Source organism: Kwoniella mangroviensis (genome assembly GCF_000507465.2).
Source record: "Kwoniella mangroviensis CBS 8507 chromosome 1 map unlocalized Ctg02, whole genome shotgun sequence".
Lineage (NCBI taxonomy): Eukaryota > Fungi > Basidiomycota > Tremellomycetes > Tremellales > Cryptococcaceae > Kwoniella > Kwoniella mangrovensis.
Window position 1 is genome coordinate 2419614 of NW_027062534.1, and position 23565 is coordinate 2443178.

General features: G+C 43.8%; 11 protein-coding genes across 11 annotated transcripts; 6 read left to right on the forward strand and 5 right to left on the reverse strand.

Moving 5' to 3' along the window:
• Positions 1-99: 99 nt before the first annotated feature.
• I203_106011 (uncharacterized protein) lies at positions 100-2229 on the reverse strand (the record flags this gene model as incomplete). Its single annotated transcript, XM_019147784.1, has 6 exons — positions 100-463; positions 536-773; positions 871-1183; positions 1291-1657; positions 1726-1914; positions 1979-2229. The coding sequence occupies 6 exons, from the start codon at positions 2227-2229 to the stop codon at positions 100-102; spliced, it is 1722 nt and encodes a 573-aa protein (XP_019002702.1).
• Positions 2230-2448: 219 nt separating this feature from the next.
• Positions 2449-4990, forward strand: I203_106012 (homoaconitase, mitochondrial; the record flags this gene model as incomplete). Its single annotated transcript, XM_019147785.1, has 4 exons — positions 2449-2654; positions 2781-3110; positions 3215-4416; positions 4494-4990. 4 exons carry the CDS (start codon positions 2449-2451, stop codon positions 4988-4990), a joined length of 2235 nt encoding a protein of 744 aa, XP_019002703.1.
• A 341-nt stretch (positions 4991-5331) lies between these two features.
• On the forward strand, positions 5332-6715 carry I203_106013 (uncharacterized protein; the record flags this gene model as incomplete). Its single annotated transcript, XM_019147786.1, has 5 exons — positions 5332-5643; positions 5740-6102; positions 6181-6217; positions 6304-6402; positions 6477-6715. 5 exons carry the CDS (start codon positions 5332-5334, stop codon positions 6713-6715), a joined length of 1050 nt encoding a protein of 349 aa, XP_019002704.1.
• Positions 6716-6867: 152 nt separating this feature from the next.
• On the reverse strand, positions 6868-8920 carry I203_106014 (uncharacterized protein; the record flags this gene model as incomplete). Its single annotated transcript, XM_019147787.1, has 6 exons — positions 6868-7204; positions 7289-7477; positions 7557-7863; positions 8004-8247; positions 8370-8499; positions 8592-8920. 6 exons carry the CDS (start codon positions 8918-8920, stop codon positions 6868-6870), a joined length of 1536 nt encoding a protein of 511 aa, XP_019002705.1.
• Positions 8921-9345: 425 nt separating this feature from the next.
• On the reverse strand, positions 9346-11999 carry I203_106015 (2,3-bisphosphoglycerate-independent phosphoglycerate mutase; the record flags this gene model as incomplete). Its single annotated transcript, XM_019147788.1, has 11 exons — positions 9346-9380; positions 9449-9568; positions 9637-9820; positions 9900-10114; positions 10189-10315; positions 10384-10493; positions 10703-11194; positions 11368-11426; positions 11520-11687; positions 11787-11802; positions 11921-11999. 11 exons carry the CDS (start codon positions 11997-11999, stop codon positions 9346-9348), a joined length of 1605 nt encoding a protein of 534 aa, XP_019002706.1.
• A 293-nt stretch (positions 12000-12292) lies between these two features.
• On the reverse strand, positions 12293-13864 carry I203_106016 (uncharacterized protein; the record flags this gene model as incomplete). Its single annotated transcript, XM_065517885.1, has 6 exons — positions 12293-12324; positions 12392-12821; positions 12902-13121; positions 13213-13358; positions 13479-13669; positions 13735-13864. 6 exons carry the CDS (start codon positions 13862-13864, stop codon positions 12293-12295), a joined length of 1149 nt encoding a protein of 382 aa, XP_065373189.1.
• Positions 13865-14549: 685 nt separating this feature from the next.
• I203_106017 (chitin synthase export chaperone) lies at positions 14550-16194 on the forward strand (the record flags this gene model as incomplete). The annotated part of the gene is made up of 8 exons (XM_065517886.1): positions 14550-14700; positions 14834-15018; positions 15087-15197; positions 15274-15471; positions 15549-15657; positions 15720-15779; positions 15850-15926; positions 15997-16194. 8 exons carry the CDS (start codon positions 14550-14552, stop codon positions 16192-16194), a joined length of 1089 nt encoding a protein of 362 aa, XP_065373190.1.
• A 514-nt stretch (positions 16195-16708) lies between these two features.
• I203_106018 (uncharacterized protein) lies at positions 16709-19197 on the forward strand (the record flags this gene model as incomplete). The annotated part of the gene is made up of 7 exons (XM_019147791.1): positions 16709-16774; positions 16834-17029; positions 17105-17205; positions 17334-17649; positions 17760-18326; positions 18422-18865; positions 18968-19197. 7 exons carry the CDS (start codon positions 16709-16711, stop codon positions 19195-19197), a joined length of 1920 nt encoding a protein of 639 aa, XP_019002709.1.
• Positions 19198-19489: 292 nt separating this feature from the next.
• On the forward strand, positions 19490-20599 carry I203_106019 (uncharacterized protein; the record flags this gene model as incomplete). Its single annotated transcript, XM_019147792.1, has 2 exons — positions 19490-20092; positions 20249-20599. The coding sequence occupies 2 exons, from the start codon at positions 19490-19492 to the stop codon at positions 20597-20599; spliced, it is 954 nt and encodes a 317-aa protein (XP_019002710.1).
• A 466-nt stretch (positions 20600-21065) lies between these two features.
• I203_106020 (uncharacterized protein) lies at positions 21066-21795 on the forward strand (the record flags this gene model as incomplete). Its single annotated transcript, XM_019147793.1, has 2 exons — positions 21066-21364; positions 21471-21795. The coding sequence occupies 2 exons, from the start codon at positions 21066-21068 to the stop codon at positions 21793-21795; spliced, it is 624 nt and encodes a 207-aa protein (XP_019002711.1).
• Positions 21796-21949: 154 nt separating this feature from the next.
• On the reverse strand, positions 21950-23158 carry I203_106021 (uncharacterized protein; the record flags this gene model as incomplete). The annotated part of the gene is made up of 1 exon (XM_019147794.1): positions 21950-23158. The coding sequence occupies one exon, from the start codon at positions 23156-23158 to the stop codon at positions 21950-21952; it is 1209 nt and encodes a 402-aa protein (XP_019002712.1).
• Positions 23159-23565: the final 407 nt, after the last annotated feature.

Sequence of the window (23565 nt, forward strand, 5' to 3'; positions counted from 1 at the left end):
AATACAGCACTATATGATAATGAATTGTATGAATGAATACATATATCAATCATACATATTTTCTGCACATCATACATCATCTACTTTTTTGCTGTAGAGTTATACCGGAGCAAACTCTGCGAAACCTGATCTACCGAACCTCACCCAACCTGTATTACCACTATCGTTCAGAGCAACTATAAATGCCCTATCTCCATTACGTATAGCAGGTATATTCACAAACGGAGGTTTCTCATCTTCCTTCTTACCCAGTCCCATCGATTTCAAAATCGAATGAAGATAACTATCTGTTGAACTGGAGGTATTGGGCTTTTTGTTATCGTTGGTGTTAGTCGGTCTAGGTGGTCTTGGTGGTTTTATATACTGAGGACCGACTTTCTTAACTGGACCTTTAGGTTCGTCAGGGACCATTTGGAAAATCTCATCGAGTTGTTGGATGGTAGGTATAGGTGTGGTTCTTGATCTATCATCGTGACCGAAATCGGTCAGCTCACCACCTCTGAATGACGGTCAGAGCATAGAGTGGATGACTCACTCTACCACACCTGCCCAATAGGTAGGTGGATAATCCTTCAATCCCTGTTCACTACCTTTATCCCAACCCCGCTTTGTAAATGGTGCAGAGGGTTTCCAGATATGATAAAAAGGTAGATAAGGATTGTGTTGGAGTATATCGTATTTCGATTTGAGCGAGTTGAAAGGAGGTGAAGCACGGATCGGAAGTGGTTGAGAGTGACCTTGAGGTATTATTCGAAGATGTTGGAATATTGATTCTGCGCCGTACACATGGTTATGATCAGTCTGCAGTCCGCAAGTTGCAAGTTGCAAGTTGCAAGATTCAAGAAACGTAACAGTAAGAGGTAGACTTACTGTAACTGTTACCATTCCAACCTTCCAACAAAGTCCCCTTGAATCTATTATCGCCAAACAACCCTACTGCGCTTATTCTACCTATAACATTCCTTACGCTTCTACCTATGAGTCCAAATAGCCCTGTTATCCACCTAGGTATATTCAGCCACCACGTATGGAAGGGTTGCATGCCTGGATGTAACTCGTTGGAATCGACACTAGATTCTTTCGATGAGGTGGGAAAGGGAGAGGGGTCGAAGAGGAAATGATCAGGTATGAATTGACGGGTTCGCTGGACGGTGTAACCTAGTCTTTTCAGATATGCGTATGCCTAGTACAATTATCTCAGGTCAGCTTATAGATCGCCATACAATCCAACAGCCGATATGCTGCAAGACGACTGAAAAAGCACATCTGGACCAGAACAACCCAACTCACCTGATATCTCTCCCAGCTTAGCCCATCTCTACCTATAAACGTCCCAAACCCGTCCATGACACTCATCTCGATCGCACCTTTGACACCATACTCTTCTTCCGACCATTCACCCCATCCATTTTCTTTCTCTTCGTCGGACAGATCTTTCGACATCCAAATTTGTAATGTACCTCTTTCCAGCAAATACAGTGCTTCTTCAGGTAAAAGTTCAGTCTGTGAATATCCTTTGCTTTTACCTTTTGATTGATCTTTGGCTGAAGTGGTATAACGAATGGACATTCCGATCGTATCGAACAGATGACCATGGATGATTAACATTTTAGGGTAGGGGTTCGAAGGTGTTACAATAGCATGAGCGATTGATTTGCTAATCAATCAAATCCAGATATCAGTATACAAAGTATTTGATGAGCAGGGCGGAACAGAATGACTTACGAATTACCTCCTCTGACACCTACCAAGGCGTTAAACAGCGCTTCACGAGATTTCTGTAACATCATTTCCTGCAAGTTGACGGTTTCCGATAATGGTTCGAAATCTTTCTCGCCCCTTCGAGGAATGATAATCTTGCTTCGGGAGGTGATTCCATCAGTCTCGGAGGTTGAAGGTAAATGTTGGATTTTACTATATGTTTATATTCAAACGAAGTCAGTCAACGTTCAATGATGATGAAGGAAGTTTGACATACTCTGCAAAACTCTGTATCAACTTGATATCCATTCTCTCCTCATCACCATCTTCTTCCCCTTCTCCATCTCCGCCACCTGCACCTCCCGGTGTGGAATTGATTGCACTCAGGTCCGTTCGAGGATTGTCACCTTCATCATTATTCTGAGCTGGTGTTGAGGGTATGCTACCATTTGCATGTATAATTTTTCTTGGAGTAGATGGCTTGGATCGACTTGGTCCCGCTTCCGAAGACCGCTGAGGGGTATTCATGATGCGTATGATAGTATGCGTATGCAATGGTAAAGACTGGTATCATAGAAGGGAAGTACAAAGTGTAAAAGCGGAATGATGATTGGACTCGAAAAAAAGTTGATCAAGTGAATTTTACGAGATTCCGAAAATTCAACAAAAACAGAATCAACTCATATCTTCTTTCATCTCCTCTACTGTACCACATCAACCCGTTCGTCAAAAGTAAGAATAGTCAGGATGGTTCTCTTACCCCGCTTGACCCGTTTGGCCGCTCAGAATAGGGTGTCATTCATACACGCCTCCCGACAAAACGGTAGATTTTACGCGACGGTATCGAACCCCCAAACAGTCATTGAAAAGATCGTACAGAAGTATGCAGTGGATCTGCCGCAGGGTACAAAAGTGAGGGCTGGTGATTATGTGATGATCAAACCTGAGCATGTGTGAGTATTTCTTCCTTACTTTCCTTGACAATCTCCGAGTGAAGATGCTGTTGATATCAGTCCCACCAGGGATGTCAATCAGCAAGTTTGAATGGACATCGCTAATATAGCTCTGAAATCGTGTAGGATGACCCACGATAACACCGGTCCAGTCATATCCAAATTCCTTTCCCTCTCATGCTCCAAACTCGATAATCCTAGACAACCAGTGTTCACCTTAGATCACGACGTGCAGAACAAATCGGAAACCAACCAGAACAAGTACAAGAAGATTGAAGCTTTTGCGAAACAGCACAATGTCGATTTTTACCCTGCTGGAAGAGGTATAGGACATCAGATCATCGTTGAAGAAGGATATGCATGGCCTGGAAAGATGGTGGTGGCTTCGGATAGTCATTCGAACCACTATGGTGGTGTTGGATGTTTGGGTACCGCTATAGTTAGGACTGATGCTGCGTGAGTATGGGGCTTTCATATTATATCCATTCATTCTTGATTACACTCGTACCAATCATAAAGACTCATACTGACGACATGATTCTGATATTTCATATTCGTAGAGGTATCTGGGCGACTGGTAAATTCTGGTGGCAAATCCCCCGAGTAGTCTCTGTCTCCCTCGACGGTAAACTCTCACCAGGCGTAACTGGAAAAGACGTTATAGTAGCTTTAGCCGGTTTATTCAATAACGATGAAGTTCTCAACGCCGCTATCGAATTCACTGGATCCGGTATAGAACATCTATCAATCGACGAGAGGTTGACTATAGCCAATATGACCACTGAATGGGGAGCGGTAGCAGGTGTATTCCCAATAGACTCAAAATTGGAGGAATGGTATCAAGGTATATTCAGAAAGAATGAATTGAGGAGATTCTTATCTCGACCAAGTACTTCAAGTATGGCACCTATTCCTGAACCCTCTGATCCAGTCAACGAATCCAAGCCTCATCCAAGACTCAATCCCGAACGTCTCCAGGATGCTATCACCAATAGACCAACGGCTGATCCCGGTGCGACCTACGCTGCTAGATTATCCCTTGACCTGTCGACTCTAGTTCCTTACGTCTCAGGACCGAATTCAGTCAAAGTCGCTACTGCCTTGCCCAAGTTGGTGGAAGATAAGATCAAGATCAACAAAGCGTATTTGGTCTCATGTACCAATTCTAGAGCTTCGGATATAGCCTCAGCTGCTGATGTGCTGAGAGGAAAGAAGATTGCCAATGGAGTTGAATTCTACATTGCAGCCGCGTCAAGTAGGGTGCAGGAAGATGCCGAGTCATCAGGAGACTGGCAAGCTCTCATTGACGCTGGAGCGAAGACACTCCCAGCAGGATGCGGACCATGTATAGGTTTGGGTGTAGGGTTATTGGAGAAAGGTGAAGTTGGAATCAGTGCTACGAATAGGAATTACAAGGGTAGAATGGGATCACCAGAAGCAATTGCCTATCTAGCTTCACCAGCTGTAGTCGCTGCATCTGCTGCCAAGGGGTACATATGTGGTCCAGATTCGATAAATTGGCAAGAACTGCCCAAATTCGAGAAACCAAGGATATCGATAATAGAAGAAAATTCCGAATCTTCTGCTCCACAGGAGGTTGACGAAGCTTCGTTGGAACCTTTGTTGGAAGGTTTCCCAGAATACTTTGAAGGACCTTTACTCTTCGCTCCCCAAGATAACTTGACGACGGACGGTATGTATCCTGGTAAATACACTTATCAAGATGATATCACCCCTGAGAGACAGGCAGAGGTTGTAATGGGTGAGTGAAATCATTTGAAACGTTTGATCACGTACAGGTGCATTAGCTTATCATCATCTACGTATTTTGTAAAACAGAGAACTACGATCCAACATTCGCAACCACCGCAAAAGAACTCCGAGGTACCCTCCCTACGTCCGAAACCTCATCGGCTACTAGACCTGGTGCGATCCTCTTATCAGGATACAATTTCGGTACTGGTTCATCTCGTGAACAAGCTGCTACTGCCATTAAGAATGCGGGTATACCCTTGGTCATCTGTGGATCGTTCGGTGATATCTTTAAGAGGAATTCGATAAATAATGGATTGATCTTGGTGGAATCGCCAACCCTGATTAAAGATATGACTGATAGATTTGCCAAGGATGGAGTGAGGGGTAAAGGAGGTAAAGATGGAAAGTTGACTGTCGTTCCTGAGAACTGGAAGATAAAGGTTGATACGAGACGAGGTAAAGTCACGGTCAGCATGGGTGAAGAAGGTGAGAAAGTGTATAACGCTGCGAAAGTTGGGAGAAGTGTACAGGAGTTGTGGGTCAACGGAGGTCTGGAAGGTTTCATTAGAGCTTCGCTGTAAAACAGTCAATCTTGATGATGTTCGTGTTGGTATACCTTGATATCTATTACAGCCTGCGATATCGCGGATCACAGTGGGCATCGATACGTACATATATACATGCATGGCCTGCTGCTAGTCAAGAGTGTATGTTTATTTGCGTCATGACTTGATTCGTACTTGGATCTCCTTTTCTGGTTTTAAAGTTCATCCCAGAGAGTGGAGGTAGTTTGCCGCTCAACTCAATATAAATAACCTAACCTCGCTTCAAGGTTGATCACTCCTTCCTCTCTCATTTACATGCATATCACCAGGGCTCATAGCAATACTTGGTATCTTGTACAATCGAAGCAATTCTCAAAATGACAAGCGAACCATCATTCGATGATCTACCTACCTTCGACGCAACAAAGTTCGAACCCCCTTCATGGGCTAAAACGCAATTCCATCATTGGGGAGAGAAGAAGGGTGAAAGTTCTAATTCGAACACAGGTTCTAGGTCAGACGCCGAGGTCCCGAAGCCTACAAGTAAAGAGGAATTTGACGATCAATTCAGCCGTGATGAGCACGAAAGAGATGAAGACCATGAGGGTGATGAAGATATTCGGGAAGATGCAAAAGAGGATCAGATAATTGAACCTGACGAAGCTAAATTTACGACCGACGAGTTGAAGGTGAGTATCCAATGCATCATATGTAGACGTTGACTCATTTTATGATGTATATGTATCACACTGTCAATGTGCTTATTTCATTTATTCTCTTATCAGGGACTACTCAATCTAGCTACCAAGCTCAAGAATGAGGGTAACGACTTGTATAAATTCAACCCACCCAAATACGATCAAGCTATTTTATCATACATCAAAGCTTTAGATCATCTACCTTTTATACCCAATCCTTCCGTCTCGGATCAGGAGAAAGAGAAGAACGATGAGAAGAAGAAAGAGGTAGGAAGTGGCATAGAGGAAGTGACAGATGAAGAAGCGCTCAAAATACAAGAAGAACAGGAACATGACCAAAGTAAAAATGGGATAAGCGATGAGGATCAAGAGAGGTTGGATGTTGAGAATGACATTAAGGAAATGAATAAGGCTGTTTGGGGTAATCTGGCAGCTTGTTATATTGCTATTGTAAGTCACTTCTCGTCTACGGCTATGGTATGTGGCTTGGCGGAAGTGGTTTGTGCTGATGTTGATTGGGGATTGTAGAAAGATGATAAGAAGGCTGTGGAAGCCTGTTCGGAGGGTGAGTGAATCCATTACCAGAACTGAACGAGATAGAGAATCTCCATGATGAGATATGGCTAATTAATTTTTACGTGACTTATATAGCGCTAAAGATCGATCCTAAGTATATAAAAGGATTACATCGACGAGCGACCGCGAACGAGAGGATAGGTGATTTGAACGCTCTGGTAGCAGCGAAAGAGGGTGAGTAGGAGATCATCTGATATGTCATCTCATGAACCGATGCATACATGGAGCTGACCGCGCATCGACAATAGATTACACCCTCCTCACTACCCTCCTCCCTCCTACATCTCCCCTCCTCCCATCAATCAAGAGATCCCTCTTCACCCTTCCCGAACAAATCAAAGTAGAAGAAAAGAAACAGATGGACGAGATGATGGCCAAACTGAAAGATTTGGGTAATTCGTTATTGGGCAATTTCGGTCTGTCAACGGATAACTTCAAGTTTGAGAAGCAGGAGAACGGTGGTTGGGGGATGCAGTTCCAGCGATGAGCGTTGGGCGTATCTATCCGTATGTATGGACATTTTAATATGGGTCCAATCTTGAAAGGGACTGACTGAAATTCTTGTATGTAAGACCGTCTGCAATAAATCAAATTTACATATATATATATACTATGCATATGATGGAAACCGAATCGATTTTATCTTCTTTCACCACCGTAGAACCAACTTCCCACTTTATACCTAATTCCAAAAGCTATACAACTCCCTACCACCTGGACGAAGCCCACCAACATACATAATCTGTCTTCCCTCATTGGACCGAAATGGACCAAGAGGAAATTGATGATCGTCAGGTTAGTCGACGACTTGATATATCTCTTGTCGGTCGAGTTCTTGGGGTTGGGAGATTGATGGTATTCCAATTTTACCAGTCTGAGGAAAGAGAGTATTTCCAATACGATTGTAGTCTTCAAAGGAGGTGGAGACTCGAAGACAACCAGAGAAGGATTAAGGAGATTGGTCTTTTCGTCGTAGCTGGGAATAGAAAAAAAAAACCGTTGATTAGTCTTAATCAATAATAGATTTCAATGCGAATAAAGAACATGATCGTCTACTCACGAAGGTAATCTATGTCTTGGACATTCGACCAAGCCAAACAGTTGAGGGCAACTCAAAATGAAATTGAATATCTGAGGTAAGAAGAATAAAATGAGAGTTTTCGAGAAATGACCTTGGATCGCTACTGCTGAAAAAGCCATTCCTGTAAAATAACAGAATGTATCTCCTGGGAACGCTTTGGCGGGGTACCTACAATATCGAATGAGGAGAGATGAAGTATCAGCGAACGATATGATATATGGCTTCACAGAATATAAACGTGACTTACCAATTATGCCATAAGAAACCTGTACACACCCCTACTAAAGGTAACATGAAATAACAACTCATCAAATGTCTGTCTACTACCTCCCCTATCGCCCAATCCAATACCCTACCATTTTGGGGATTTTCAAATCCCAATAAATCCAATAAGACAGGTGACCAGATAGGTAAGAATAGTAAGTCGTTAATCAAGACTGACGAAGCTATGATGAGTGCTTGAAGAACTTCAACACCGTTTATACCGGCTAGGATGTTGATGGAGTTGGTGGTGAATGTTGGAAGGAGGATTAGGTATAGGTAATATATTGGTCCTAACAGGTAAAGAAGTTTGGTACATGTCAGTGTTGTATATGCAAATGAAAGTTCCGTTACTAAAATGTAATTTCAGAGTGAGGATTCTATTTTTATAGCTGTTGATTGAAGATAATTTAGCACATCAACGATCACTCACCGAGGTCAACGACATTCCCATCTAACCACCTTGCCAAACTGAGGGTATCTAACCATCCACTAAATCCTTTAGGCAATACCACACTGGTCACTCCTCCAACAGAGTAATAAACCAGCAGAGTAGGTACAGCAGCTACGATGGGTATAGGTAATTTGTGTCTCCACCGAATATCGAATAAATCATCGATGAATCCTAGTAAAGTCGCTGTAAGGAGGGATAATAGGGAAGATAGATATAATGTGAGCTGAGGTAAGGGAGAGACATCAGTGCAAGTACAATCGACATGATCGAATGATTTTATCCGATGTACATATCATATATGTATATTCATATGTTTGAAATTATCTATATTGGTATACCACTCACTTCTCTCTGTGGGAAAGATTCTGGGCCAGAGGGAGATTGACTCTTGAACAAGTGAGAGAAAGGGAATGGGATGAATAACATCATTAAAGCGAGGTACCAACTCGCACATGGTAATCCGAGTGATTCTGGTCTGCCAAAGCATAAATATAACAATATCAACTTCTGTTAGTCCCATGTCAAGTAATATGGATGGATGGACAGATGGATGGATGATTCACTCACATCCATGGTCCACTAATTCTACCACCTCTTTTTAAGAGATCTCTTCCCTTGAGACCCTTCTGTATAAAAGCCTCTGACACCTTCGGTACGAGCCATACGACCCCTACGAATGCCAATAATGCGAAACCTACACTAGCTTGTAAGGCCGGAAAGCTCTGTTGACCATCAACGTCGTGAATAGAATATTTGGAGGAGGGTATGGAGTGAAGGATGAGGGGGAGTAATGGGTTGACGATTAGGCAGAGCGATATGGGGAGGATGGTAAGTGTTAAAAGGATTGGTGGTGGATGACCGTATGTCTGAGGTGGTGAGATCTCTGCAGACGGCATATTGGATTTGCAACAGGGAATAATCTCTAGGTTGTTGGTGATACCATACTATATATCATGTATATGATGAAACAATAGAGAAGCAGAGAGAACAGCAAAAACATTGTGTATATTGTATGTAGATTTCGTTGTTTTTCGAACGTGGACATTGAACGTGGAGGTTCATCGGATGATGTATAACCTTACCCTAAAATTGCAGTTTCAATTGATGAATTGTACTCGAGTATATATGAAGGGATACTGCGTGTCGGCTCGTCCGCAGTATAACACAACAGTATAAAATCGTTTCCGCAACCATGCATGTGCAATTTCATATTCTAGATTGTATGACAGTACCATGATCTTTATGACCATCTCATTCGACGTGTTTGGTTTTATGTGCCTCAGCCTCAGTGTCCTCTATCACTTTACCTGTTTTGTGTCATCTATTGCTTAGCAAGAAGGGATCGACCGGACATTTCTACAAGACATGGTACAAAACCTGTCAGCAACGACGTGATCGTATTATCCCATATGCAGTACACTCACCCTCAGGTTGGGGAAGACCCAAGATGGCCAAGATGGTAGGAGCTACATCCGCCAAAGCACCTTGTTCACCGGAAACTTCGAGCGAACCTTTATCGCCAGTGACGATGAATGGAACGTGGTCTAGCAGTGACGATAGTATAACACTCGTCAGTTCCAGGTGCTTTGCGAAGTAAGACCGCTTCACTTACTGGTGGTGTGAGCGGTGTGGGGGTTACCAGTGTTAGGATCCAACATTTGTTCAGCATTACCGTGATCGGCGGTAATACACAACACATATCCTGCTTCTTCACAAGCGTCATAGACGGTCTTGACGGCGGCATCGGTAGCGGTGATCGCTTTGACGGCAGCTTCGTAATCACCAGTGTGACCGACCTGATAGATGAGAAATTAGCCATCTTCAACTAAGACTCCTACGGAACCAAGTGCGGTGTGGAGCTGAAGGATTACTCACCATATCAGGAGGAGCAAAGTTACACATGACAAACTCGAACTTGTCCGATTTGACGACCTCGGCAACTTTGTCCGCTACACCTTGAACTGACATCTCAGGTTTTTTGTCGTAAGTGGCCACTTTAGGCGAAGGGATCATCTCTCTAGATTCGTTCTCGAATTGCTTCTCGACACCACCGTTGAAGAAAAAGGTGACATGGGCGTATTTTTCAGTTTCTACAGAAGATTTCCATATATCAGCTAAGCCTCGAATCAAAGTGAGATATATGAGTATTCTCTTCCGCACTCACCAGCAATGTGGCACTGTTTGACACCTTGTTTACCTAACCACTCAGCAAGGACATTGGTCATTCCCTGAGGTGGGAAAGCAATGTTGAATGGGAATTCAGCGTTGTATTTGGACATTGTGGTGATGTTCTAATGTGTGGACACAGAAGTTTAGCGGTTGTTTTCTTCTGCGATTAGGAGTCTTCAGTAATACTCACCAAATCCTCTGGGACGTTGACTTCCATGGGCTTTTCAGGGAGACCGAGAACAGAGGTGATCTCTCTCATTCGATCAGACCTGTAGTTGAACATGAAGAGAGTATCTCCCTCTGTTCGAAGACGCATGAGGATCAGCTCTCAGGTCAAGATTATCACCTCACCTCCCACCTACACTTCCGCCCCCGTTCCCAAATAAGATCTGTCAAAACACCAGAGCATCTGGTCGACATCGCCCGCTAGTAGATCTTGACCCCTACCTCACTTTCCCTTCCGCTCTGCTCATCGTCCATTCCCCCTGAGCGTAAAAGCTTATACTCACTCTTGATTCTTGAATCCTCCGATCCCGAGATGATAGGTTTAATGAATTCATCGGTCGTACCATTCTCATAACCTTGTTCAACAGTTTTGATCAAATCCTCTTGAGATGATTTCTCTCCTTTACCTTCTACCAAACCTTCAATGGCAATCTTAACTCTATCCCATCGCTTATCTCTATCCATAGCGTAATATCTTCCTACGACAGTAGAGATCTCACCGATTCCAACCTCTTTGATGTAATCTTGCAATTGACCGATATACTTTGTAGCTGACTTGGGGGCAGTATCCCTTCCATCACCGAAGAAGTGGATGTACACATGGGGGATCTCATGTTTCTTGGCTACTCTTAATAAAGCGAATAAATGTTGGATATGAGAATGAACTCCTCCATCTGAGATCAGACCTAGGAGATGGAGTCTACCGGAAGTGGATTTGGCATGTTTCATCGCGTCGACGATGGCAGGTTGATTTTGGAATTCATCTTTCTTGATTGCTATCAAGTTGAGGTGGTAAGTGATCGAATGTCAGCGAGACATTCTTGAAAGATACGAGGCCTCCGCCGCAGAAAGCAGGGAAAAGAGGCTCGTGTAGAGACCACCAAGAAATTAATGTCGCAAAATGCACCATGGAATGAAGGGATAAGGGAAGATCTAAACTCGGACTCACATTGATCAATCTTGACGATATCTTGCCATACGATTCTACCAGCACCGATGTTCAAGTGACTATTGGACATCATACACCATGTCAGAACCCAGTCCACTTACACCAAGCATGGTAACTAGCTCAGATCGGTTTCAAGGACAGATGATACGCACCCAACTTCGGAATTACCCATCAAACCCTCTTTCAACCCCACAGCCAAACCGTGCGCTTCCAGCTCTACAAAATTATGTTTATCCCTTATGGCATCCATGTTAGTGGTATCTCCATGGAAGATCGCATTTCCCTTTTCGTTATCTGATAGACCCCATCCATCGTGAACGCTATAATGCGATAACAAAGGAAAGAATTCAGCTCAGATACGGCTGACAGAAGATGGGCTGATATATATGGTACGGGTATGGAGACGAGGGTCTACTCACATCAAACAGACCTTCTCTACATTGCCAATGACCAATTCATCAGCTCAGAGTGCCATTCTCGTCTATTGCTATGAGCAGTTGCTATAGACAGTGAAAAGAAGTTGACAAGGAACGTTTCCCGGTCCCCAACTCACTCTTGACCTGGACATCCTCTGTCTTTTGTTTTTTAGCATCTTGTGCTTTCTCAGGTGATCCAGCTGGTCTAGTTGACATTTTGAATTCGTTTTCGTATTGTGATGTAAAGGGAAAGAAGTCAAGAGGAAGATACAGATAAGATGGAGTGAGAAAAGTCTCGAAATAATCTCTATGTACTCTACGTCACCTAACAATCAACCTGTCTCTCATTTGGGGAAACATTTGATCCCGTTACTCTTTCTATACATACGTAACCGAGTTGATAGATAAGAAGACATCGATTCATGTGTGTCTCTTCTCTTCATCATATAAGCATGGTGATTATGCATTGACTGTTTCATTTATCTAATTACAGTATGGAAATGACTCTTCTACCCGACAACTCGATGTAATTTCTGGATATCTACAATCGTAAATCCAAAAGTCAATATTACCATCCTTCTCCTTTTCAAGCGAACATTGAGACTCACCACTTAACAGGATATCACCCTGTTTAACCACTTGATCGTAGACCAGTGATTTATTCTGATCGTGCATATCCTTGGAAGTCACAATGATTCCATCAACTTTATCAATCTTACAGTTCAATCTACCATTCGAGATGAACTTGTTCAGATCTTTATCCAAATAATTCTCCGATACTCCAAATAAGTTTGACATCTTTTCCAGTGTGAGGGATTTATACGATTCGAGTAATTGAGAATAAGCCTTGATTCTCATTTCTCTTATGTAGTATCTTGAATGTTTGATCAACAATGGATTGACCAACAAGTATTTCTGCTCTACTTCAGCTAAGGATACGAAAAATTGAGAGTAGTTGGATTTGTAGAGTGATTCGACCATTGTGTATAACTCGGTTATCGTCGATTGGACTCCCTTGATCTCTGAGCTGGATAAGACCTGTGTGATTGACAGACAGATAACAGATCAGCTATGTGTTGAGAATGTGCGTGGGTATAGCAGATGATCACTGAACTCACCTTGCTCTTAATTCCCTTCCTATCGCATCCCACTCCAGCTGCCAACACAGTCAAGGCGACGAACTCCTCATACTCCATCAACTCTGTAGCGGTAAAAGTCGATAAGGAGTCGATCAATAAATCGGCAGCTTCCTTGAAATCTCGAATAGACAGATGATGAATCGCTCGATACACTTTTAATCGATTTCGTCTATCCCAATCACCTCCGGAATCGATCAGGCTGAGTGAGACAGAAGACACATAACAGATGAGTACATTTTCCGTCTTACAATGATAAACTATGCGAGTATAAGGGAAATCCGTGTACTCACTCATTCGCTCGCGTGATATTGGTGGTTACCAGATGAGTATCCGAGGCGAATAAACCTATTCTGACCATTGCCAATACCAGATCTATCCTCGCTCCTAGACCCGCTGTTTTCTCTAGGGCATTTTCCAACGCTGGAATCGATCGTTCCTTTATACATAACGTAGGTATATGTCAGTGATTGGCCATATATAATATGACGATATTCATGTTCTTCTGAATGTAATGATAAGGATACTTCTGGAATGTGAACATGATGAGCTGACCCACCTTGTCACCAATCCTAGTCAGATACATAGCTTTCTCCCTTAACGTCTCACTAATCTCACTATCACCTTGATTCTCCTCGGCATCTTTCAACTTTTTCTCAAACTCTTCCAGTTTCTCTTTATTCTTTTTCTCTAACGAACTAATCAGATCGGTTCGATCGGATGATACACTTTGCAAGTAAGGTGCCATCTCTATCAATTGTCCATCAGCTATGGATGCGGACGCTGTAAGGTGTAGTCCAGGCAGCTGAACTTACCATCCTCCTCTACTGCCTTCCAGAATGAGGTACTGGCTTCTTCCTTTAGACGGTCCACATGGTTGATCTGGTAGTGCCATGTTGGTACTTTGAGATTTGGGAAGGGGAGGGGTACGCTGTCGTCTGCCATGGTTCTGAGTCAGGAAGCGCGTTTGAGGAGGGTGAGGTTTGTGTCTATTGTAGGTAGGCTTTGACACACTTCAAGTATAAGGAGGATATTTCTAGTTGATCTCCCTCCTCCAGGATGTTGCTCATCACACACGGTGACGACGCGATGTCATCGGATGTAAATGGGTAGCCTGTTTAAAGTAGTATGTGTAGTGTTTCAGGGTGACAGGGTGGTATCGCCTCGTCCTTTTTTCATTTCCACTCTAGTTTGTTATTCTTCTACTTCGTCAATTCATATACCTTTCTGTACGAGTAAAACAATCAATCATTACCACTATCCTCTTCTGCTCATATAGTATAATACAACAAGAAGCAGCCAGGAGAACAACGCTGGACGACCACATCGTATCGGCATCAGCACTGGTAGAGGAGAGACGAACCAAGATCGTGCAACAGGGATACCCTCGATACTCATCGTCATTGACGCGCCATTCCTTTGATCCCTCGCTGCAACGACCATCGATATCGACCATCCGAGTTCATTTCATCTGGTCGACAGTGGACATCGATCAGAGACTGTCTTCAAGAGGATCATCGGTAGCTAGTCTTTACGCACTCGGTCATTGGCATCAAATCATCTTCCAAATATCTATTCTATCGACAATAGCTCAATTTCTCATTAACCACCTCCTTTCTCATTCTCAACCATGTCGGACAGCTTCAAGTTCGGTTCGTTCGACTACTTCTGTGAACATGCCGCTCTGGTAGTATGTCCGCTCCTTGGGTCATCTCAGGGGACGATGGCGACTTGTTATAGTAGAAATGTTCAGCTGGGTTCACAAATTGTATTTCAACCTGGTGAGTGGGAGTCGTCATAACAATAAAGCGACATACAAACATCGAGAGATCATTCTACAACACTGCTTCACCTTCTGTCTCTTAATGCTTTTCTTCCATCGTACAATATGCTGATTTGTCTACTCGTCCGTAGCCACATGTTTCGTCCACATCGCCGCACTGGGAATGACAGCCATCATGTTATTCCACGTTCGATCAAAGTATACCGCCGTGGGCCGAAAAGAAATCGTCACTTTCTTCTATATGTACATGTTCGTTGAACTGTTGGCTATATTCTTGGACTCTGCTATCATCCCAACCGCTCATGCCGTCTATCCCGTAAGTCAATGAATCAAATCAAACATCGCTGTGTAGATTTCTTGCTGAAACAACTAATGGGAAAATAGTGGTTTACGGCTGTCTATGCTGGAGCTGTCGGATCGTTGTATTGGTGTATCTTGATTAATGGATTCGTTGGTTTCCAACTATACGAAGATGGTACACCGATAAGTTTATGGGTGAGTCACCTCACACACTTCTATCAGTCTTCATCAATTTATGCTAATGCGCCTCCATACTCTTCTTTCAATATAGTTCCTCCGATTATCATGCCTCGTCATATGGGGTATATGCTTCTTCGTCGCCATCGCCACATTCAAGGGATTCGCTTCCTTCTCATTTGAGAAACCTGTTGGATTATTCGTCACTTACCTTGTGTTCCCCGCTGTATGCGCTGTTATCTACTTTGTATCTCAGCTTTTGTTGGTAGTTCGAACATTGGATGATCGATGGGCAAGTAAACACCTCTCTTTTTTCAAGATTCAGGATGAGGAAGATCCTAACTCATTCTGATTGTTGATTTTCGGTAGGTGATTGGAGGTTTAGTCTTCATGGCTGGATTCTACGTATGTGGTATCTTGCTGTTACTCGCTTTCAGCGTTACGATCTGTGATAAAGTCAATCACTACGTCGATGGAGGTGAGATCATTCATACCTTATCGGGAGGAGACGGAGTACTGATGTTGCGGTTCACTTGGCAGTGTTCTTCTTCTCGATGGCTATGCTGTTGACGGTGATGATGATCTACAAATACTGGGACTGTAAGTATACATCAGCTGGGCGTCCTCCATTGTAGCGGATACGTTAGCTGATTGGTGTGGTCATTTGTAGCAATTACCAAGGAAGATCTCGAATTCTCGGTCGGGTCCAAAGCTGCCGTATGGGAAGTCAAAGATCCACTTATGGCGGTGAGTAACTTGTATTCGCATGATTAGATGTCAAGGGATATTTGTTGATATTGTTCTTTCGTTTTTGCAGGGCGGATCGGAATACTACCCTGAAGACGACACACAATCTTCATACAGGGGTGCAGGAGGATCTTTGGTAGGTGGAATGGGAGGAAATAATTATTATGGTAATTACCCAGCGCAGACTTATGGTCAACAGGGATATAGTCATCAAGGTTATGGAGGTGGTTATGGGGGTAATCAACAGTATGGTGGAGGACATTATTAGAGAGCAAAAGCCAAGTCTGGCTTTGAAGATCTAAGTGGATGAACAATGTAGCTACAGTTTGATAAACGGATAGGTTTAGGTTTTGTTCCATATTCCACTTTTTTTTCCTCCTCTTTCTCATGTTCGCCTTTAAATCGATACGACTATATACCCCTTTCTGCCTATTTAGCGATATATATACATGGTCAACTTACTATGTCTCCAACTTTCACTTCCACTCACTCCTAATTCTGTACTTTAGTCTTAATTTAACGAGTTTTTACTATGAGATGGACTTTTGTTTATGATTTTCGACTGGAGTGTTGCCTGTTATTGCCGGTGAATCCGGACCGAACAGCGTACCGAAAGAGTGGAGGACATCCATCCTGGTGTGGTATCACATGCAAATGCATGAGAATACGTATAAGGATATATACTAGCGTACATGTCTAGACGCCTACATGCATTCCTCATTCTCTGTGTAGTGTACAGTGCACAGTGTATATAGATAAATTGAGTACAATCACAGATCAAGATGTCGGAACAGACTACCAAAGTAGGTTGGATAGGTCTCGGAGCTATGGGAAGTGGGATGGCCAGTGTGAGTGTGACTTTTATCTGGACCGTAAACGAAGATATCCTGATGAAATAGTATAACAGAGTCTCGTCTCTCAAGGATATCAAGTCAATGCATACGACGTCTGGAAACCCTCTCTCGAAGCTGTCGTCTCAAAAGGTGCAATAGGATGCGAAACCCCCGCTAAAGCTGCGGATGGAGTGAACGTATTGGCGTTGATGGTGGTTAATGCAGCTCAAGTGGAAGATGTCTTATTCGGTAGTGGAAAAGTAGCGGATGGTGAATGATATCTGGATTATACCCATCAATACCTATTGAGTCGACCATAGCTGATACGTTGAGTGATCATGACAGTCCTTCAACAAGACGCAGTGATCATTTGTTTCTCAACTGTTCCACCTAGTTTCTTGGTCACCATGGCAGAGAAGTTAGATGCGTTGGGTAAGAACATCGGTGTAAGTGATCTTTCAACCCTCATTCGACCCACGCCATCCCATTCGATTCGATGTATATCTTTATTTTTGTCCCATACGTTCGAGATTTTACTGACGTCCATTTCCATTAATCGTGTTCAATGTTATAGCTATGCGACTGCCCCGTCTCGGGTGGATCCACAAGAGCAGCCACAGGCGAACTAGCAATTATGTCATCCGGTACACCTTCCTCAATACAACGTGCTACACCGGTTCTCAGCGCTCTTACCAGAACCCCTGTCGGAGCTCTATCAGTCGTAGGCGATAAAGTAGGAACAGCGAGCGACTACAAATTGATCAATCAAGTTTTCTGCGCTGTGCAAATCGCCTCTCAGGGAGAGGTGATTTCGTTGGCTAAGAATTGGGGGTTGAATGTCAGGTTGGTTTATAATGTGGTAAGAGGAGCTTCGGGAGATAGTTTCATGTGTAAGTTCGACTACCCACTTGTCCCTTTGGATAATTGACAAACTTGATATTGGAATTGTTTGTCGTAGAAGAGTCATAATACTGACAATAGTTTCACTTCATACTCCTAGTCGGCCACAAAGTTCCTTGGTCATTGAACCACGACGGTATACCCAAATCAGCCATGACTATCATATCGAAAGATATTGGTATAGTAATGGACGAATCACGCCTGCTCAATTTCCCAGCACCTTTATGCAGCGTTACCGAACAGGTCTTTACAGCTGGTTTGGGAGCGGGATTGGCAAGAGAAGATGATGATTGTATATCAAAATTATGGGAAAGGTTTGGCGGTAAACCTATTGCCGAACAAGGTACCATAGAAGAGGAAGAGCTCAAAGCCAAGGAACTTGAAATCACCTCCTCGACCACCCTGACAGATAAGAAGGTACTGGTAGTGGGTCTCGGTGCGATTGGATTACCCATTGCTCAGACTTTACATAACGCTGGGGTCGAGGTGATAGGGTACGATGTGAATATGGAACATCTAGATAAATTCGCTAAGCTCGGTGGGAATGTTACGAGCGATGTTTTAAAAGCTTCGGAAGATGTGGGAGCTGTGCTGTTTATCACTAATACGGCTAAACAGGTTGAGGGTGTTTTGTTTGGTTCAGATGGGAAATCAGGTATAGCCTCGAGTAAGTCATCATGATCACTTGATTCCCTCCCTCAAATCTTGGATGACTGGTGATATTCTGTGGAAGGACGAAGCTGATGCGATGCCCTCTCATAGCCTTACCTAAGGACAGTACCATAGTCATCTGTTCCACTATTTCACCCACCGAAGCCACCAACCTACAAACTCTTCTTGATGGTCTATCCAAGAATATCCAGATAATTGATGCACCCGTATCTGGTGGACCAAGCAGAGCTTCTCAAGGTGACCTATCAATATTTGCTTCTGGTCCTACCGAAGCTTTAAAAACAGTTCATCCTATCTTATCGACCCTCTCTTCCTATTCTTCTTCGTCAGACAGTATCAAGAAGAACCTGCATTATATTCCTGGTGGATTGGGTAATGGATCGAAAGTGAAGCTCATCAATAACCTCCTGGCTTCTATCCACTTAGCAGTAGCTGCTGAAGGTATGGCGTTTGCCAAATATAAAGGTATGGACACTGAGAAGGTGTTTGAGGTTGTGAGAGGAGGTGCGGCCTATAGTTATATGATGGTTGATCGTGAGTTGTTTGGTCTCTTATAACTCACATTACGACGTGTTCATCTCTCCATCACATCAAAATGTTCGAGAGAATCTTATTGATATTGTGTGAATGTGATAGGCGTTCCAAGAATGTTCAACCCTCCTTCATCGCCCCATTCAGCCACCACGACCCTGGTGAAAGACTTGACTCTAGTCCTCAACGAAGCTAAGAAATACAACACACCTTTGTTCCTCGGTCAAGCTGCCTTGCAGCAGTTCACTACAGCAGTCTCGAAGGGCTGGGGAGGAGAGGATGATAGTTGTTTAGGAAGACTATGGGAAGATATGGGTGTAAATCTGAAATTGTAGTATCCAGTTGTTATTTATGATTGTATCACGTGATATGTAAGATGAATCTAGGGAAATTACCTAGATTAAGGGGGAAATAACCCAAGCAGCGAGATTATCTTATCTCGTCTGTTGCTCTTCATCGTTTCTCGCCTTTCTTCCATCATTCTCCTCAAACAGAAAGTTCGCATGTTACCTCTGAGTCAACAGTCTCTCATTTATACTGGCCAAATCGGTAGCATCAGTATCTCATTTGAGAGCCGGATCGCTCTCTGGTCTGGCTTCGCAATACAATTTCCAACTTATCATCATCATGCCAAAACGTCGAGCAACCCATCTACCTAGTCCTGCACCATCCTCCTCCCGTATCAACAATTTCCGACATCCACATGCCACCACTCCACTTAGTCAATCAAGGTTTAAACGACCCAAGCTCACGCATACTTCTCATAGCGATGTCGTGTCATTACCTTTCTCGAATCCAGATTCGGACGATGATCAACAGCTCGAAGATGATGAGGAAGAGCAGGATGATATCCTCCTTACTCCTAGAGAAGAAATCATTCCGACTATCACTTCATCGACGAGTACGATGACTCCAAATACATCAACATTTGTTTCACCGTCACCGTTCAAGAAGAGATTCAAATTGAATCCTCGATCAATGATTCATCCGGATGACATAGATCTCCTCATTCCCACAAACTATCCTACTTCGACGGAAACTGATGGTATCGATCTACTAACACCACCGACTAGAAGAGAGATACCTTACCAACCTCCTACGAAGGTCACACCGAGAAAGAAGATGCAGAATGGTAGAAGGGTGTTCACTCAGGACATGACACTGGACGTATTGCAAGAAGCCATGGACTTCCTTTGTGAGAATTTCATTTCGGAAAGATTATCAAAGAAGGTATGTACCTTGTGCATGCAAGTTCCAATTCGTATTCATCATCATTATCTGTCGAATGTATGTCGGTGCGGTGCGGTGGGGTGCAAATGTCAATGCTGATGACATCAATATAATATGAATAGTATAAAATGTCAAAAATCGGAACTTCGAGATCAGTTCAATTCATACTCTACACATCCCGATGCCTTGATTCAGACGAATATTCGAAAAAAAGTGATGAACATGTTTGGAATGGATCTGGCGTTCTTACTGCCTAATTTAGATCATTTAGATGGGATTGGGCTCGATAGGAGTAAGAAAAAGCAAAAGACGGAAATTGATGAGGGATGGGAGGAAATGGGTAGGGAGGAAATTCTGGAAGACGGTCGTTCGTTGGAGACAACAGAAGTCAGAGACGACAGCGATGAGCGAGACAGAGGGGATACCGAGGAGGAGGAGGAATCTACATATGGCAATGCATATGGCTCGGAGGATCAGGACGAAGACGTATCGATGGGAGAGGACTGATCATACTATCCGGCAGTACCCCGCGTTCAGATAGAAGAAGAGAGGTGACAAGTAAAATTTTCGAAGAATTTGTATCGTTATCATCATCCCATGGCCTCCATATAAGTTGTACAGTATTATAGTAGCCAGAGTCAAGTTGTAGATCATTCATAGACATTACCATCATTTCATCGGCTCATGAGTACAATGTGACACCCTACATGCATTGTAGCCACAGAATCTATCGATTCATCCCGGCATTTGTATCTTTTCCACATACTTCGTTAGGTCTGTCAGGAGCTATGGCGTGGTTTTTGGGTTACGGCATTTTCGACATTCATTACAATGTTATGTGAGGTTACTAACCAAGATTATCCTACAACTCACTTACCATCTCGTATTCCCATTCAACTACTTGCCTTCGTAAATTGTCCAATCCGTTGCGGCTCATCCTCTGCAGAACGACCAAGTCGTCTGACTACACAAAATGACAGAATTTCTCAAATCATATGTCCCAGCTCTTCGATCCATCATCCCACAAACGTCACCTACACCCTCCACTTTACCCGAGATCGATTCCAAAGCACCTGCTTTACCAAATACCGATATCCGACTGGACGATGGTCAACCTACGTTGATAGCTTTCGTGAGACATTGTGGATGTCCGTTCGCGGAGAAGGAAATCAACCTCTTATCGAAGGAAGTGAAGAAGAACGATCAGTTGAGGGTGATTATCGTTCAGCATGCCGAAATGAACCAGGTGAAAAGTTGGTTCGACGAAATAGGGTGAGTCTGCCCCATCCATAGACATACAACCCGTGCAGAAACCTGGATGGAAATCTGACCGTTCCAGACACTGACGAGCGAGCTACCTTGCTACTCATGCTTTTAGTGGTCCAAACTTATTTCCCGATACCAACCGATATATCCTCCTGCCTGATCCCAAAAGGGAGATATACGCTCGATGGGGTATAGGTCAACTAGGCTGGATGGGAATGATCAATTCCACAGTCTTAGATAACCTCAAGCAACTCAAGCAAAGTGATGGTATCGATCTGAGACCAACAGGAAAGGGGTCTTATAGATGGCAGAATTCAGGCGGGTTCGCTGTAGATGGGAAAGGAGTGGTCAAGTGGAGGAAGGTAGCAGAGGATAGTAGTGATATGTGTGATTATTCGGAAGCCTCCAGGACAATAATATCGCAAATGGTTTCATAGAGTAAAAGTCCATTGGGGGAAATACGTTTCTGATGTTGGTATAGAGAATTTGCTACGGTATGGTACTGACGATATAGCATATATTAAATGGATATACAAGGTCACTGACCATATTCAAAACTACTTACAGTAGTTCTACGATACTACCGTACCTCTATTTGGAATCGTAATCCCCGCCTTCATCCGGAGTGGATCCTTCGCTCGAAGTCTGAGATGGGACAGGAGCGGTGGAAGTTTCCTCTGTTGATGAAGGAGCTAAAGATTCTGCTAGGGAAGATTCACAAGAGGTGGTAGGAGCTGATGCAGCCTCAGAGGAAGCAGAGGTCGTAGGGATAGCAGCATCGGAAGTTGAAGGAGGAGCCGGTTCCGAAGTTACAGGAGCTGAAGTCTCAGCAATTGAGGTGGTGGGGACAGCAGCTTCTGAAGTTTCACCAGTCACGGGAGCAGTTGAAATGATCGCACTTCCGCTCCCGGTCGGACTGGCAGTTAAGCTACTTTCGAATGATTCGTAGATGGACGATGCGCCTTCTTCACAGTCTTCTGAGGCGGGGGGAGAATTAGTAGTAGTAGGAACGGAGGCTTCATCTGTGGTCGGAGCGGCAGCAGCAGATGTTGACATGGTAGCCCAAACTTGGGAGCAGGGACATGACTTGCCATTCTCATCTACGCAACCTTCCTCAGAGAAAGTGGGAGCAGATGCGTCGGAAGTAGTAGCAGAAGGTCCTTCATCCTCATCTTCACAATCCTCGGAATCATCCGGGCTCGCAGATTCGGTAGGGGTAGCTGCATCGGAAGTGGTAGCGGAAGGTGTGGAATCGTCTTCTTCCTCTTCGCAGTCGTCTTCGCCCTCGGGAGGAGCAGTAGAAGTAGGAGGGGCTGCCTCGGATGTGGAGTCAACTGGAGCGGGAGCAGAGGTTGTACTTTCGGAAGGGGCGAGGGTTTCGGTGGCAGTCTCCTCGCAGGTGTTCGTGATGGTCGATGGAGCAGAACTCTCGGATGAAGTTGGAACTTCGGTGGTGGATGCCACCTCGGTTTGAGATGGACTATCAGTCGATGTAGCAGCTTCGGAGGTAAAACTTTCCTCCGGAGCAACCTCGGTGGTGGAAGGAGCCTCGGTGGATGAAGAAGGAGATTCAGACGAAACAGCTGAAGTAACTTCTGCAGAAGTTGAAGGAACCGATGCCTCCTCAGTGGTGGATGTAGGGGCAGAAACCTCCTCAGTTGTTTCTGCGACACTCGTCTCGGGTGTGTATCTTGCGATGAGTCCATGAGCATTCTCGTTGATTGGTCGGGCGGTCGAAAGTGGTAGACCGGCCAAAGGTAGTAAGAGGGTGAACAGGGCTTTGAAAGTGGTTGATCGCATCTTGGTTGATTGTTTCAGTCGAGTTCAATAGGATAAAAGGTAAAAGACTGAAATGATATATAAACGATAGGACTGACAGGATTGAAAATACAAGGTGCAGCAAAGTAACAAAAGAGATAGCTAATCGAGGATGAAGTTCACTGAACTATATCTGAATCTGTTCGATCTTGATTGACGAGAGAAACGAAATTTACCCTCCCTCACCCTTATGAGAATGACTTATATACCTTGGCATTTCATCATCGGTGTTGCATACAATTACTGTACTCTACGCAGATCCGCAGAGGACGTAAAGGAGCAGAATGAGAAATTGACACTACTCCTTGATTCGCAGTTGATCAATTCATTGATTGACCTCCTTGAAAGTGATCTATACCGGTCCTTTCATTCATATACAAGACATATGT